Here is an 18,517-nt window from a genome sequence, read left to right on the forward strand (position 1 = left end):
ACAACATGATAACTTGTCACCAGCAACATGACCAGAGAGATCTCTGGAATGATTTAGAATACACTGACATGTTACTGTTGATTAACTTCATATGTTTTACTTGCAGAAATTTTACCACAAACAAGATACCACAACTTGAAATGTATATGCCTTTGAACACTTTTTCCCCATGTAATAATGAATGTTAAAAATATTTGCTGTATTTCACAAAAGTCAACTCTCCAAAGTCTTGTATATTTCTATAGCAGCAATGCAGTAAAGAATGGCATATTGTTCCTTATATTTCAAGCAGTAACACAAACAGTACACACAACTCAGAAATTCTAAATATACACATTAAAACATATTAGACTGGCTAAAATAAAAAGACAATACCAAATGTTGGTGAGGATATGAAATAACTAGAAATCATTGTTGCTAGTGGAGATATAAAATGACACAACCACTTCAATGAATTACAAGGCAGTTTCCTGTGAAGTTAAATAGGCATTTACCCAGACCCAGCAATTTTACTCCAAATTTCAGTTTCACACAGAAGAAACAAAACCATGTATCTAAGAGGAAAAAACATATAGAAAAATGTTTATAGTAATATTATTTGCAATGGCCAAAAACTAGAAACCTCAAATGTCCATTAATAGGGGAAAAAAAAAGACAAACATATTACCATTCATATAATGGAATGCGTAACATACATTGCTGGAAATAATTTTACTAAAATGCTATAAAATAATAGCACTTTAAAAATGTATTCACTAAACAAATACAGAGAATTAAAACCTCACGCTAAAATCTGAATCTTTATTTCCCGTTCCCACACTCTTATCAAATGGGACTAGTCACTGTTTCCCAAACATAAGCCCAAATTAATGATACAGCTTTAAGTTTTAAGTGTTAGCCACTCGGTTGTGTCCGATTCTTTGTGACCCCACGGACTTTAGTCCGCCAAGCTCCTCTGTCCATGGAATTCTCCAGGCAAGAATACTGGAGTGGGCTGCCATTCCCTTCTCCAGGGGCTCTTCCGACCCAGATCGAACCCAAGTCTCCTGCATTGCAGGCATATTCTTTACTATGTAAGCCACCAGGGAAGTTCAATGATACACCTTACTGCATTTTAAAAAGACAAATCTAACCTTTAATTTTCTTAGTATAATAACAAGCCCTTTTTGTTTTCTTATTTTAATAAAACATTTCTGCTCCCTTACAATTATAATACTGGGGAAAAAATAAGAAAAAAAGAGATAATTTCACAACTCAAGTAACTGTAGCTTATGTTTGGTGAGCATATGCCTAGCTTTTATATAATTATTTTTAAAATAGAGTTTATATTGTTTTGAAAATTAACTTTTACTAACTGCAAAATGTCGTAAGCCTCTTTTTCTGTTATTTGACAGTTATTCCCTAGCATTTTTAGTGGACAGTAACAAGAGAGTTCCATTGACTATAACAAAGCCTTTGACTATGTGGATCACAATAAACTGGAAAATTCTGAAAGAGATGGGAATATCAGACCGCCTGACCTGCCTCCTAAGAAACCTGTATGCAGGTCAGGAAGCAACAGTTAGAACTGGACATGGAATAACAGACTGGTTCCAAATAGGAAAAGGAATATGTCAAGGCTGTATATTGTCACCCTGCTTATTTAACTTCTATGCAGAGTACATCATGAGAAACGCTGGGCTGGAGGAAGCATAAGCTGGAATCAAGATCGCTGGGAGAAATATCAATAACCTCAGATATGCAGATGACATCACCCTTATGGCAGAAAGTGAAGAAGAACTAAAGAGCCTCTTAATGAAAGTGAAAGAGCAGAGTGAAAAAGTTGGCTTAAAGCTCAACATTCAGAGAACTAAGATCGTGGCATCCGGTCCCATCACTTCATGGCAAACAGATGGGGAAACAGTGGCTGACTTTATTTTTCTGGGCTCCAAAATCACTGCAGATGGTGATTGCAGCCATGAAATTAAAAGACGCTTACTCCTTGGAAGGAAAGTTATGACCAACCTAGAGAGCATATTTAAAAGCAGAGACATTACTTTGCCAACAAAGGTCCGTCTAGTCAAGGCTATGGTTTTTCCCAGTAGTCATGTATGGATATAAGAGTTGGACTATAAGGAAGGCTGAGCGCCGAAGAATTGATGCTTTTGAATTGTGGTGTTGGAGAAGACTCTTGAGAGTCCCTTGGACTGCAAGGAGATCCAACCAGTCCATCCTAAAGGAAATCAATCCTGAATGTTCACTGGAAGGACTGATGCTGAAGCTGAAACTCCAATACTTTGGCCACCTGATGTGAAGAGCTGACTCATTTGAAAAGACCCTGATGCTGGGAACGATTGGAGGCAAGAGAAGGAGACTACAGAGGATGAGATGGCTGGATGGCATCATGGACTCGATGGACATGGGTGTGGGTGGACTCTGGGAGTTGGTGATGGACAGGGAGGCCTGGCGTGCTGTGGTTCATGGGGTCGCAAAAAGTTGGACACGACTGAGTGACTGAACTGAACACGGCCATAATTTACTAGGCTGAATCTCAGACTTTGGTATATTCAGGCTGTTCTACTACTTTTCCTATAAACAAAACTGTGAAGTAGAGCTGTGATTCTGAAGGGGAAGAGAGGATCTGTGCAATCACTCTTTTCCCTAAAAATCCAGCATAGCTCTTGTGTTCTGGGATTTGAGCTGCAGTGCCAATCTGTCCTCCAGGAAAGTTGCACACTCCAGTTCATACAGGACACTGGTATCACCTTTAGAGTAACTGCCCTCCTGTTTTGGAACCGTCACTTATACACTTGTCTCAGCTTCCTTCTGGTCTGTATATAAGAACTGTCTCTTAAAGTTGCAGAGAATGGCATATAAAATTTACAGACTCCCATCCCACTCTCACCAATGCATTTTTTTGCTGAACCCACATGTTGACAAATATAGAGGGGAAAGAAAGGCACTATCATGCAAATATTCCCTCGTTCTGTCAGTTGAGAAGCTTCCCAAAGTGGCTCAGTGGTCCTGCCAATGCAGTCGCCACAGGAGACATGGGTTTGATCCCTGAGTCAGGAAGATCCCCTGAAAGAGGCAACCTGGAAATGGCAACCCACTCCACGATTCTCGCCTGGGCAATCCCATGGACAGAAGAGCCTGGCGGGCCACAGTGCATGGGATCACAGAGTCAGATACGACTGAGTACACACACAGTCAGTCAGTCAGCAATGAACACATCTCGTGCCAGGACCTTGGTTTCCAATACCATTTACCAATAAAAGGAACCAGGCTCCTTATGGAAAAGATTGATTCTAGGACTGGGGCAGGAAATACACAAGATAATCCTAGAACATCGAGAATTGGCAGAGGATAAGGAAGCACCTCCCCCCAACTCACACCACAAAGAAAACCACCCACAACCATGGGAACATGTCAAAGGGAAGTATGTGCCAAACAGAATTTCTAGTAGTCAAAGCTAGAACAATTTGAGCAACAAAATTAATGACGTAATACTAGATTATAAGCTAAGCATAAAATAAATATCCATGGATCTATACTTATATAAATAAATGAACAAATAAGTAAATAAATGGGGGCAGAGGGGAAGAGGCAAATCTTCCAGAGAGAGCTCCAAATAATTTATGTAAACACCCTGCCCTCATGGAGGGAGCCCACTCCTCTGTTGGTTGTGCCCAGAGTCTTCCTTCAGAGGAGTACAGGATGGTAAGGGGGTGAAAAAAGTAACAACACTGAAGAAATCTGACAGACATGCCCTCAGTGGGGTGCTCAAGGTGCACACCAGCAGTGACAAGTCATGTTGACAGCACAGCACGTTCCCTCGATGTGAGGTGATGACAAGGGGAGTTTGCTACGTATTCTTCTTCCCCCAAACTCATAAACTTATGAGAAAAACACCAGACAAATTCCAAATGAGGGAGATTCTATAAAATACCTGACCAGCATTCCTTATAGCCGCCAAAGTCATCAAAAGCAAGGAAAGTCTAAGAAACTACTACCAACAGGAGAAGCCTACAGAGAGAGGATGACTAAACAAAATGTAGTATCCTAGATGGGATCTGGAAGAGAAAACGGACATTAAGAATAAACGATGGAAATCTAAAGCATGGACTTTGCTTAATAGTAATGTATCAATGTTGGTTCACTAATTGAAACAAATGTACCATATTAAGATTTGCACTTACTTAGGCACTCAATAAAACGCTGGACTGATTTGTGGAGTAAAACTGTTGAAATGAATGCTGTGGGTACAAGCTCAAGAGTAATAAAAAAAGAGTCTGTTCATGTAATTAATTTCTAGGTGATTTCTTTCTTGTCCCCAATTCTTAAGCTCTTTTTAGTGTGTATGAGAAAGCACTAGCGAGGCTTTGTTACTTTCTTAAAGCGTAAGGCTTGTCTAAAATAATTCGTGCAGACAAAAATCTAAGGAAATAACATTTGTACTGTTTTTTTGGTCCCATCTTGGTTTTGAAAGTCATCCATAAGTTCAAATCACAGTGGTACCAGGTTCTGTAATTTTTCTGGAAGACTATTTTTATACCTTACTGTGAGAATTGGCTCACTGAGTAACTTCTCAGGATTAACAAGGTACTGGGAACTGACGGAAACTCTTTGAATACACACCCTTTGTAAACTCAAGTTGAAAAATAGAAAGCTAAGAATGGCAGGAAGAAAAAGAAAGTACCCAAACAAAGAAAATGCAGTGGAAGGCTGCCATGAGAAATAACCAGCATAGAGAAGATTATTTCCAAAGTAACTTGTTGCCTAAAGAAAAAGTTAGATCTTCTTAAAGATTATTTGGAATGAAATAAATGCTTTGTTAAATGCCATCATGTAATACTTAAGAAAACAAAACAACTCCACTCAAATCCACCATGCTCTATCTTATCTTCACAATATATTTCTCAGAAATAAAATAATTTTTTGGCTACATTTTGCTCTTTAAAAGTCAGCTACAGATTGTCAGAAGTGATTTTAAAGACTTAGTTTTTAAAATTCCCTAGAATAAAAACTCAAAAGAAGGAAAATGAAATTTAAGAAGTACTATGCTTAAAAATGAATAAATAGGGACCAACAACTTTGAGGTAAAATCATTTTCTTAATGTTCTATCTCCCAAATCTCTGTCTTATTTACATTTTCCTACTTCTCTGAATTGCAAATATTCTAATAAGGTACACCTCAATACCTCAGTAATACGAGGTACAGTGTACTTGTAAAAAACAAACTGTGTGTGCATGCATGTTTAGTTGTGTCCCACTCTTTGCATCCCCATGGACTGTAGCCCACCAGGTTCCCCTGTCCATGGAATTTTCTAGGCAAGAATACTGGACCAGGTTGCCATTTCCTACTCCAGGGGCTCTTCCTGACCCAGGAATTTAACACGTGTCTCCTGCATCTCCTGCACTGGTAGGTAGATTCCTTTATCACTGTGCCACCTGGGAAACCCATAAAACATATTAAAGCCCTCAATTCCATTTATAGTTTAAGCAATCAGAATTCTAGAAATAAATATGTTTGATGGGCTCACTTAACACTAACAGTGTACATTTTTACCTTAAATTCAGATTTCAAGAACATAAAAATGTGTACCTGTACAAACATAATTTTACTTGTCCCTATTTAACTAGCACCACTTATCTTCAAATTAGTTTTCTTTCAAACTTGCAGTGCTGTTATTCCACACCAGTGCAGTAAGCAGGAATTTCAGTGTAAACCAGATTTGTGGGTAGACACTGCTTTGTATATTTATCCTGGTGATTTACTCTCAGATACAAATCTCATAATTCTAGTAAAGTGTTCACTGGATAACATTTAATAAAAGACTTTGAAAGCTCAACCAAAGGAAGGTAAGAAATTAATCTTTAACATATTTAAATAACTGAAATACTGTATAGGTATTCAGTAACTGGGACTTCCCAGGAGGCTCAGTGGTAAAGAATCCACCTACCAATGCAGGCGATGCAGAAGATGTGGGTTTGATCTTTGGGTCAGGAAGATCCCCTGGAGAATGAAAAGGCAACCCACTCCAGTATTCTTGCCTGAAAAATTTCAGGGACAGAGGAGCCTGGTGGGCTATAGTCCATGGGCTTGCAAAGAGTCGGACATGCCTGAGAGACTAAACACATTCAGTAATTAATGTTTCAAAATTTCCACTCCAAACACATCATACACATAACAAAGTGTAACTAGATTTCCACAAATATGGAAGTAACTGAAGGCATTTCAGAATCTGGCCACAGCTATGTGAAGACTGGAGTTGGACCTCTGACAAATACCAAAGACAGATTTTAGGCGCTATATCGAGGTCACACCAGGTAACAGAACACAATGTCATAGAATACTGACTCTGGGTCAAGCAGTTCTATCTCTAAAAACTGCCGCTCCTACTTGCTAACTGTATGACCTTGGATAAGTCACTTAACTAGTGTGAGCCTTAATATCCCTATCTGTAAAATTTATGCAATGCTCACTGTCTTACAAAGTTTATGAGAAACAAATTAAATACTGCATGGGAAGCAGGTAGCATTAGGCCTTGTCCATCAGTAACAGCTTTTTCCCATCAGACTTGAGATTTATGATGCTGGCATATTTCCAACCTTGGGAGAGAAGCCAAAGGCAAAAATGTGGATTTGGCAAATTTTCCCATATTTGAAACTCAGTGAACTGTGAGGGATCTGCAAGTTTAGATAGCATCCAATTCAGAAATCCAATATATATTATCACCATCATAACTTATTTTAACCAAATAAAATTATAAAGAAGATAAATCAGGGAGCAGAAAAGCTGACACAAAATATAAATGGTGCAATAACTTTTTCAAACCTATGAACTTTGCTAAGCAGAACACTCTAGAACTCAGTATAAAACACCTTTGCTGATTATCTTTTAACAACATCATTTCTCAGAGGCAAAAATCCATTTGGGTTTCTCTCTTGATTTACTTCAAGACAATCAACTAACTCTACCCACACCTAGGGCTACTAATTCTTCTTTCCTCTTGTTTCCCTTCCAGTAAGAAAACAACCTGCCCCAAACATAACACAACAAAAAGACAACTACATTCTATAATCAATGAACGTGCCAAACAATCTTTTATTGCAGAAAGCAGACTCTAAAAGCAGCCTCCAGAAATGTCTGCCAACTAGGCGCCTCTAACTTTAAAACACTTTAGCATGGTTACCAGCCAAACAGTTATATACTTATTATGTTGGATCTATATACACAGTGTAATAGAAAATTAAATGGCTTCTTCAAAAAACATGACTTTTTAATAAAATAAGGTAAGGTTATCACATTGTTTCAATCCAAATATGGCATCATAGTGCCATTCTAAAAATAAATCTAAGTCCCATGTGAGATTCAGCCTTTTAGCTGTGTTCATTTCCTTTTAGGGCTCAAGTTTCCCACAGGAAAATTATTCAGTGCTTGGCAAAACTGTCCCAAATCATGTATAGATAAGGCACAACTGCTAAGTGCACCGTCAATCTTTTCCTGCTTTGCTATTGTTGATTCTCCTTCACAGTACCCCCATCATGGAGAGGCCCAAGAAACAGAAAATGCTCGAGAACTTTCATCTGACAAAAGTGAAGACAGTAAGTGTCACTTTGAATAAAAGGTGTCAAGGAGGTAATTTATGAGTCAGCTAAATTAGAAGACAAAATTATTTTATATAAAGTCACATTTCAAATATATGTTTCTGATAATTGTGATGAATACCAAATATTTCAACTGTATTAATATTACTGAGCAAAGTACACATCAAATGCCCTTTTAATACTTCTTAATACAGATTGTATTATTTGACTAATACTATTCATCTAAAGATTTTAAAAAGTGTTATATGCTAAAAATAAAATCTTTTCAAAATCACTCTCAATATAGAAGAAAATTCATGTTTAAGATTTTAATTTTCCAAAGTAAAGAGTTAATCTTAAGAAACAGTCCTGCTTAGTCGCTCAGCTGTGTCCAAGTCTTTGTGGACCCATGGACAATAGCCTGCCAGGCTCCTGGGTCCATGGGGATCCTCCAGGCCAGAATACTGGAGTGGGCTGCCATCCCCTCCTCCAGGGGATCGTTCCCAATCCAGGGATTGAACCCAGGTCTCCCACATTGCACATGATTCTCCCACAGATTCTTTACCATCTGAACCATTAGGCTGCCTAAGAAACAACTAACAAGAAATAATTTAACATTTAAAAGCTATTTTATTATATTATTAATGTATAAAGCTATAATCAGTTCGATCTTTGTCTACTAACCTAAAAACTTAACAGCATAGAGGTATAGTCGATCAAGCTCTATTAGTATCTATGTAGTAATGGCTTATTACATAGGTAGTAAGAGCCCTCCTGGAATTAAATTTTTTATGTTTTTCTATTTAAAATTCCTGGGAAACAGCAACTTTAAAAGGATAAACAATGATATTCAATTTTATTTAAGCAAAAACATCACCCTCCAATCTCACTAGCAGTACAAATAATATAAATATAAATGAAGGCTTTCTAAAATCATGTTTCATATTATTTTTACTTCCCCTAACAAACATTTCTGAAGTGACTGCTACTGATAAAGAAAACTTGTTAGCTAATTAAGATTTTTCAAATCTTAATTTGGTTGAAAGTACCAATGGAAAGACTTTTTATTTTATTTAATCCACATCAAAATCTGAACACTTTTCCAAAGCTGCTGGAAATGCCCAATTTCTAAGCACTTGACCAATGCTGAACAATCCTTTGGACTTATTTTTTATGTTTGAGCCAGGGAAGTCTGAGACCTGGACTTTAGTCCCAATTCTGCAACTAACTTAACTTTATCATTGCTCTGGGTCTCCCTTTCCCCATCTGAGAGAGGAAGAATCTAGATTATGAACTCTAAGGGATCCTGTAGCTCTGTCACTTCAGGATTCTATATTGATGTTATTCACCTACTCAAAAACCTTAAGTCCATCTCCAATTCCTAATAAAAATCACATCCCTTAGCCTTTAATTCCAGACCAGGTAGCCCCAAATTTATCTTTCTGACCTTATTCCATTATATCTTAAATTGAAATCATACTGCCCTATTCAAAAGGAAGCTAACAGCAGCTGCTAACATATACTGAATGCTTACTTCACACCAAGCACTATGCTGAGCTTTACATGCATTAGCTCAGTAATATTTACAATACTTGTATAAGATAGTACCATTCACAACAGAAACTAAGAGGGATTATGAATCTTGTCCAAGGTCTCACAGTTAGTGTCAGGGATAGGATTCAAACCCGGGTCTGCCTGCCTCTCAAGCACATACTTTTAATCATTACATATTAACATGGTTGCTATTAAGTATATAAATGCTCCTTGGAAGAAGAATGACAAACCTAGACAGTGTATTAAAAAACAGAGACATCATATTGGTGACAAATGTCCGTATATTCAAAGCTATGGTTTTTCCACAGCTTCTCCAGTCATGTACGGATGTGAGAGTTGGACCATAAAGAAGGCTGAGTGCCAAAGAATTGATGCTTTCAAACTGTGGTGCTGGAGAAGACTCTTGAGAGTTCCTTGGACAGCAAGGAGATCAAACCACTCAATCCTAAAGGAAATCAACCCTGAATATTCATTGTTAGAGTTGGTGCTAAAATTCCCAATACTCTGGCCACCTGATGCGAAGAGCTGACTCATTGGAAAAGACCCTGATGTTGGGAAACATTGAAGGCAGGAGGAGAAGCGGGTGACAGAGGATGAGATGGTTGGATGGCAGTACTGACTCAATGGACATGAGTTTGAGCAAACTCTGAGAGACAGTGAAGGACAGGGAAGCGGTTCATGGGGTCGCAAAGAGTCAGACACGACTTAGTAACTGAACAACAACAACATTTAAGCCTTTGAAGCTTAAAACACTTTGTCACAGTTTTATTTTTTCCGAATAAAACTCATTTTAAAAGTTCAATTAAAATGATACCTCTTTACCACTTCAGTCCCAAGTTTCTTTTCAATCTCTAAACTATTAAAGCTCTTACTGTAATCCCCAGTGACTTGCTCCTTGATAAAGTACATCTAAATATATGTATCTTAATGTTGGAAAACTTTAGGACTAATTCTCCTGTGGAACATATTATAAAAGTAGAACAAAATACATAAAATGGCAGTAATATAAGGGAGTAAACCATCAAGGCAGGACTTTAGGGGGTTATGATCCCTGAGAGAAATAGGCTCACCAACTGCTCCACATTCACCCAGGGTCTTTCCTCTGGGGTATAAGCTCATTTCCAGCAGGCCCTGGAAGTTACTGGGAGACTGACTCTTTGCAACAAGAAAATAACAGCGACAAACTTTCATTGAGTTTCTATGACGCCATCATGCACAATTCTATGTCTATATACTTAAGATGTGACAGCATCATTTTTTCACAGTAATTCTAACAAGGGGATAAAAATCCCATTTTACAGAGTAGAGAACCAAGAGCCAGAGATTCCAAAATCCATGCTCTTTTCACTACCTTCTTCTTTATCTCAGAAAAAGTGATGCAAATACTTTATACTGTATTTATAAAGTAAATGCAGTAACAATGTGAAGAGTTTTACATCAATGCAACATGCACCTGATCTTGAATTGACTCCCATATTAGAGTCTTCTTCACTTAAAGGTTAAGCATCCTTCTGAAGTTCTGACAGATTATATTACCTAACACACTGAGAACTAGGATTTAAATTCTGTCTTATTTCCAGTGCTCTGTAGGCTAAGGCTACACATATATCCTTAATATAGTGACCACTAACTATACATGACATTAACATAATCTAAGTAGGAATGTTTTTAATTCCTACAAATATCATGCCGCAAGGGAGAATATTTTAAAATGAAAATGCCTTTTAAGTAAAATTCTGCTCCTCAGGGACCAATGAAGATGGAGATACACAAATGGATTTTTTTTTTTTTTTTTTTGGTCTAGCTATAAATAAACTGCTTTGGCAGTGGGGGTTTCCCCAGTCTTACCGGAAGAATTTTCAGAAATATAACATGCTATTTAATGTTGTAACTTTAATGTTACAAATAATGTCTTACTAATGTCTTACTAATTCAACAAATATTTACTGAAAACTAAGAGACACAAATTGAAGTTTTACTTTGAAAAGACACTTTTGTATTTCAATCAAAGCCAAAACAATCTTTTTCTAACAAGCCAATTAAAACTTTTTTTTTTATTAGTTGGAGCCAATAAAACTTTTATCAAGTGACTACACTCATAGTAACTTAATATTATGTCCTTTTTACTTCCCTAAAGGCTTTCTCATGTCATATATTGTTTGATAATTGTAGATCACTTTTGTCTATTGATTCTTTGGGTTCCTTTAATCCTGTCCAGCTAAATTTTTTATGCCAATCTCTTTCAAGGGGTATGGAGAGAGAAGACTATAGAAATCTTACTCTACCCAGAGCTCAGCCCATCCCATATGTTGCCTTCTAAGAAAATCTATCTAATACGCATTTTCTTACCTATGAACACCACAGAGTTATTTGCATTCCTCTTGTAATCTCATAATGCCAGGTCTTACATTACAGATACTTGTATACCAGTACACATATACTAATTACATATATACACACATTTTTTCCCATATATTCCTTCCTAGGATATCAAAGTAAAGGCTTTCTAATATCTGCTATCTTCTCTTGGTAAAAAAAAAAAAAAAAAAATGATAAATTTAGAAAGATTCAAACATACTTATGAGGCATAGTAACAGATTAGAAATCAAAAAGGTCTTAGAGCCTCAAAACTCAATTTTCACAATCATCAAAGAGGGATAACATCCCTCTTGCCTGCCTTCTAGGAGGAAGAAATCAGATGATAACTAGGAACTGCTCAGTACAGGACCACAGGTAATACAGTGCTATAACACCCTAATTTTCTACTCTAGTGATATGTTCTAAACCTACACTTCCTGATTTCATTCTGTTAAAACTTACCTACCTCTCCCTAAATGTGCTCTATGCTTTTCATAAAAAAATAATACACAAACATAGTTGTAAAGGTCAAACAGCACAAAGCCTACAAAGAAAAAGAACAGACCTCTCACCCTTCACACTATTCCCTGCTGCCAAAAGGCAACAATTTCCACATTTTTAATTTTTTAGCTGTTTTTTTTTTAATTTCTGAAGAAAATGTGCAATTGCAACTTTTTGGCTTTTTGGAAAAATAGTGTTTCTAGTATGGGAGGTGATACTGTGGCTCTGTTACAGTCCCAACCCAACCTACCCTCCCACACATACTTCCCTATCCTCATCCTGACACTCAACATAACTTTGCTACAATTTCTGGCTAAATCAACATTGTTCAGAATTGAATCACAGAATATTTATCATGATCAAATTCCTTCTTTAATTTTCTACTTTTTCTAAAGTTACTAATTATGAGATTTTTTTCTTTACTTCAGTGTTCTATGTATCTGTATTTGTAAGGCAGGTAAATATTTTGAGACCCCAAATATCTCAAAATGGGTTTTATCCTCACACTTGAATGAAAGTTTGACTGCGCATAAAATTCTAGGTTAAAAATCACTTCTTAAAATTTTGAACTTATTCCCAATTATTTTCTTGCTTCAATGTGATAGGAAGTCCAACATGGTAGGATGTTTCTACAGCCCCGTCCCTACTCAAGACCAAGATACCGTTAGGGTTTTCTTTATTCTCAGTTTTCTGAAATTTTATGACTTGCCATGACAAAGTCTTTTTTTATTACATTAAGCTGGCTGGTCCTTTACACTGTTGTTGCTGTGCAGTTGCTAAGTCATGTTAGACTCTTTTCACCCCATGCACTGCAGCACAACAGGCCTCCCTGTGCCTCACCAACACCCAGAATTTGCCCAAGTTGACATCCATTGAATCACTGATGCTATCCAACCATCTCATCCTGTTGCCCTCTTCTCCTTTTGCCTTCAATCTTTCCCAGCATCAGGGTCTTTTCTAATGAGCTGGTTGTTTGCATCAGGTGGCCAAAGTATTAAGAACTTCAGCATCAGGGCTTTCAAAGAGTATTCAGAGGCTGACTTCCCTTTGGATTGACTGGTTTGATCTTGCTGTCCAAGGGACTCTCAAGTGTCTTCGCTAGCACCACGGTTTGAAAGCATCAATTCTTTGGTGCTCAGCCTTCTTTCTGGTCCAACTCTCACATCCGTAAGTGACTACTTCCTTTTCATTATGTAAACTCATACCCTTCAGTTGATAAATTTCTCTTGTGATATTTGAGAATGTCTCCATTCTTCTTCTCTGTTTCTGAAAATTTTCTTAGTCAGATATTGGACCCCCTTGATCACATCTCTAATTGTCTTGCTTTCATCTACTTTATTGTTTTTTGTTTCACTATTTGGTCTATCTCAATTTTATCTTCCAACTTTTCTAATTTTTAAAAATGTCTGAATATATTTTTAATCTCAAGAGCTTTCTTATTCTCCTGTTTTTTTTTTTTTTTTTTTTTTAATGGCATCCTACTTTCTTTGATGCTTGGACTTCCCTGGTGGCTCAGATGGTAAAGCATCTGCCTACAATGCTCGAGACCCAGATTCAAACCCTGGGTCGGGAAGACCTTCTGGAGAAGGAAATGGCAACCCACTCCAGTATTCTTGCCTGGAAAATCCCATGGACGGAAGAGCCTGGTAGGCTACAGTCCACAGGGTTACAAAGAGTCAGAAACGACTGAGCGACTTCACTTTCACTTTTCTTTAATGGAAGCAAAATCATCACTGAAAATATTTAGTTATAAATACTGGATTTTGGGGGGGGGGTGGGTTTCTTCTGTGACTTGCATTGCCTCTGCTTCCTCTGATTTGTTTTGGGTTTTGCACATTTATGATACATATTCTCAAATCTATTCATAAGGCTTTCTCTCATTGACTACTGATATTAAAATATAAGGAATAAAAATCAACTGGAAGCCTTAGATGCATGAGTGGGATTCACTGACTGATGGGCATCAACTTAAAGTGATGGGCCTGCCCAGTCCGTTTGAACTGAGAGCCCTCAAATACTGGCCCCCAGACTGGACTCCTCTTATCTCCTGCTTTAGAAAGTTTAAGGTTGACTAAGAGCATTCTGGAAGTGTAATGGGAAGAGGATGTTTTTGTTGTTTAGTTGCTCAGTTGTGTAGGACTCTTCTGTGAGCCCCGTGAACTCTAGCCTCTGTCCATGGATTTCCCAGGCAAGAATACTGGAGTGGGTTGCCATTTCCTTCTCCAGGGATCTTCCCAACCCAGGGATTGAACCCATGTCTCCTGCACTGGCAGATGTATTCTTACCACTGAGCCACCAGGGAAGCCCAGGAAGACGATACTGATTATTTAACAAGCAGACATTCTCTTGACACTCAGGTTTTCGACAAGGTGTTTTAGGCACATTCTCAGCTATGCCTGGCATCTGGAACATCTGTGGCTCAATCTCTGAAGAGTAACTTTCCCATCTTCTGCTGGGACGGTGAAAAACCAGTTGTCTGCTAGGGCCAGCTTGGGATGGAGATCAAGGTAGTGGGTGATGGTACATAAGTGTGCTTTCAATAAACTTTCTAACAGTTGTTTCATTTTCAGCTTCATGCTACTCTCTGCCAGTAGAGGCATATCAAGAATCTAATTTCCACCTATTTATTGGGTTTTATGGGCAGATTAGTTTGACTCTTTTTGTCCCTCCTCCATGACTTTAGAATTCAGCTTTGTCAATTCTGCAGTCAGTTACCACTTGTCTGCTGGGTTTCTATAACCCCAAATTTTCTTGGGTTCATTCATCCGCCAATACCTCTACTCCTCTTCTCTTTGTCCATTTGTATTATACTTCTGCTATTTTTGTAGTGGATCAAACCAGTCAGTCCTAAAGGAAATCAGTCCTGAATATTCACTGTAAGGACTAATGCTGAAGCTGAAACTCCAATACTTTGGCCACCTGATACAAAGAACTGACTCCTTGGAAAAGACCCTGATGCTGGGAAAGACTGAAGGCAGGAGGGGAAGGGGACGAGAGAGGATGAGATGGTTGGATGGCATCACTGACTGGATGGACATGAGTTTGAGCAAGCTCCAGGAGTTGGTGATGGACATGGAAGCCTGGCATGCTGCAGTCCACGGGGATGCAAAGAGTCGGACATGACTGAGCAACTAAACTGAACTGAACTGATTGTGGAGTTAACAGAAATAAACATGCATACTAAATCTGCTAATATTTAGTAGAATCCTGTCACATGTTTTCCAAGTATAGAAGTTAGTTGATATATTGATAAAAGTTTCTTAATCTCTCTAAACCTAAGTTTCCTCACCTGTTTTATATATGTATATATAAACAAAAAATAAAAAAGCCCTACCCGATAGGTTTCTATGACAGTTACATGAGGTAACAATGTAGGTTCTGAAGTCAGAAAGACTTGGGTTTGAATCCCACATCTTCTATCATTAACTGCTTGACTCTGGCTACTCCAAACCTCACATTTCTCATCTTTGTAATGGGGTTAATAATATGAATCACTAGCTCAGAGACTGTTGGAAGGATTAAATAAGACAAAGTTTATAAAATTCTTCTGAAGCATAGTAAGACTCTGTTAACAATTATACTGTTGTCCATAATGCTTTATACACCTAAAATTACACACCCAAGCACATATATACACTGCATATCAGCATTTAAGTCTTCTTCAGGACTTGAATGAATAAAGCCAAACTCCAACTCCTCTGCAAAAACAACAAGATATAACAGGAAAGGACAATGAATTAGGAAGTAGGCAGTCTGAGTATTGTCGCAAATGGTTATGTGGCCACTGGACTGTTTTCCTATTGGTAAAAAGAGAATCAGAATAAATGATCTATAATGTCTTTTTCAGCTCAAATGATCTTCCCTGTCTCCTTTGGGGATAATATGACTTTCAAAAATTCAATGTTTCTAATAACCTGATACTGTTAATTTTTATAGGTATTTTCATAGATCTTGTTTTTCCAACTAGATAGTATATATTTGCTCTATGAAAACCAAGATGGGTTGCTTCCCCAAGATAACAAAGTAATGAGGTCACTCTTTGAATATGAAATCAGAAAACAAAGTTTTATGGTAAAAGTGATATATACAACCACCTCAAAAAGAATGAGTTAGAAGGTAAGACTTTAAATTTGCAAGGAAATATACTAAAAGGTAAGTAACAAAAAAGCTAATTTAACTAAAGCATATGTCAATTAGAAGGTCAGTGCTAAAAGTACAACTTTCATCAGGATCCCAATGACCAGGTTTTCTGATCACAGAGGTAGAATATCAGGCTTAGTCTTATATCAGGAAAAGTTCATGTTACAGAACCATATTCTGAGATTTCATTCGCACCAAGCAACATTCTGAATATGGCCTGGCTTCCCATGAAGACCAATCAAGAGAGAAAGATTGCTCCCTACTGCCAGCACTGATTTCTTATTTTAAACTAATGAAGTAACATGATCTTAAACACTGGCAAATCCCATGGACCCTGGCGGGCTATAGCCCATGGAGTTGCAGAGAGTCGGACACGACTGGCCACAGATGTGCACAAGGACCCACACACGGACCCACCCCAAGAAACAGACCCATGGTATGCCAACTGTCCCACCAGTAGGCTTGGTAAATTTACCCAGATAGTCACTCTGTGAAGCCTTTTGAAAAATGGATCACAGAATTTTTCCATATGTTACATGTAAAAACTATGAAGTTTCATAACAAAGTAATCATGTGATCCTTCTCTAAATCCCTGAGGCCAGCTAGCAATACTGGCATCTAATAGAGCTAGCTATGTAAGTGCTTCTTGATTGCTTCTTAAACTTCCCCTAAAAGCCAGTTATGGCATGATACAATTTTCCATATCCTACAGCAGAATCATCCTCTTCATGGATCACAGCCTTGTCATGGTGAATGGGCTTATGTAACTTAATGAAAATGCCATGCCATGCAATGTCACCCAAAATGGATGGGTCACAGTGAAGAGTTCTGACAAAACGTGGTCTACTGGAGGAGGAAATGGCAACCTACTCTAGTATTCTTGCCACAAGAACCCCAGGAACAGCATGAAAAGGCAAAAAGATATGATACCTGAAGATTAACTGCCCAGGTCGAAAGGTGTCCAGTATGCTACTAGGGAAGACCAGAGGGCAACTACTAATAGTTCCAGAAAGAAATGAAGTGGCTGGGCCAAAGTGGAAAAGGTGCTCAGTTGTGGATGTTATCTGATGGTGAAAATAAAGTCTGATGCTGTAAAGAACAATACTGCATAGGAACCTGGAATGTAAGGTCCATGAATCAAGGCAAGCTGGATGTGGTCAAGCAGGAGATGGCAAGACTGAACACTGACATCTTAGGAATCAGTAAACTAAGCGGACCGGAATGGGTAAATTTAATTCACATGACCATTATATCTACTCCTGTGGGCAAGAATCCCTTAGAAGAAATGGAGTAGCCCTCATAGTCAACAATAGATTCCGAAACACAGTACTTGGGTGCAATCTTAAAAACGACAGAAGATCTCAGTTCATTTCCAATGCAAAACTTTCAACATCACAGTAATCCAAGTCAATGCCCCAACCACTGATGATGAAGATGTACAACACCTTCTAGAACTAACACCAAAATAAGATGTCCTTTTCATTATAGGGAATTGGAATGCAAAAGTAGGAAGTCAAGAGATAGCCCATAATAACAAGCAAGTTTGGCCTTAGATTACAAAATGGAGCTGGGCAAAGGCTAACAGTTTTGTCAAAAAAACATGCTGGTCACAACAAACACCTTTTTCCAACAACCCAAGAGACAACTCTACACATGGACATCAGTAGATGGTCAATACTGAAATCAGATTGTATAGAGCTTCTTCATACGTACATTGCATAGAGCTTCTATACAATACAATTCTATGTATAGAGCTTCTTCATCTACAAAGAACATAATCAGTCAGCAAAAACAAGACGGGGAGCTGACTTGAGCTCCTTACTGCAAAATTCAGGCTTAAAGTGAAGAGTGGAAAACCACTGGGCCATTCAGTTATGACCTAAATCAAATCCCTTATGATTATACAGTGGAGGTGATAAATAGACTTAAGGGGTGAGATCTGGTAGATAGACTGCCTGAAGAATTACGGAAAGAGGTTCCTAACACTACAGGAGGCAGTGACCAAAATTATTCCAAAGAAAACGAAATACAAGAAGGCAAAGTGGTTGTCTGAGGAGGTTTTATAAACAGCTGAGGAAAGAAGAGAAGTGAAATGCAAGGAAGAAACAGAAAGATTTATCCAACTGAATGTAGAATTCCAGAGAACAGCAAGAAGAGATAAGAAGGCCTTCTTAAATGAATGATGCAAATAGAGAAAAACAATAGAATGGGAAAGACTAAGAGATCCCATCAAGAAAATTGAAGATGTCATGCAAGGATGGGCACAATAAAGGACAGAAATGGCTAAGAACCTACCAGAAGCAGAAGAGATTAAGAAGAGGTGGCAAGAATATACAGAAGAACTGCACAAAAAAGGTCTTAATTACTCAGATAACCACAATGGTGTGATCACTCA

General features: G+C 38.0%; 1 protein-coding gene across 10 annotated transcripts in view; it reads right to left on the reverse strand.

Annotated features, from left to right (window-relative positions):
- The window catches only part of RABGAP1 (RAB GTPase activating protein 1), a 160,561-nt gene that overhangs the window by 46,517 nt on the left and 95,527 nt on the right, over positions 1-18,517 (reverse strand). For 8 of the 10 annotated variants that reach the window (XR_009694646.1, XM_061154702.1, XM_061154704.1 and 5 more), the window contains one exon: positions 5,943-6,110. The exons of the other annotated variants lie outside the window; for them this stretch is intronic. Coding sequence is in view for 7 of the 8 variants with exons in the window: in XM_061154702.1 (XP_061010685.1) it covers positions 5,943-6,110 (168 nt within the window). In the remaining variant the exon portion in view is untranslated. The remainder of the gene's footprint in view (positions 1-5,942; positions 6,111-18,517) is intronic. 10 annotated transcript variants of the gene reach the window in all.

This window comes from Dama dama, chromosome 11, assembly GCF_033118175.1.
Source record: "Dama dama isolate Ldn47 chromosome 11, ASM3311817v1, whole genome shotgun sequence".
Taxonomy (NCBI): domain Eukaryota; kingdom Metazoa; phylum Chordata; class Mammalia; order Artiodactyla; family Cervidae; genus Dama; species Dama dama.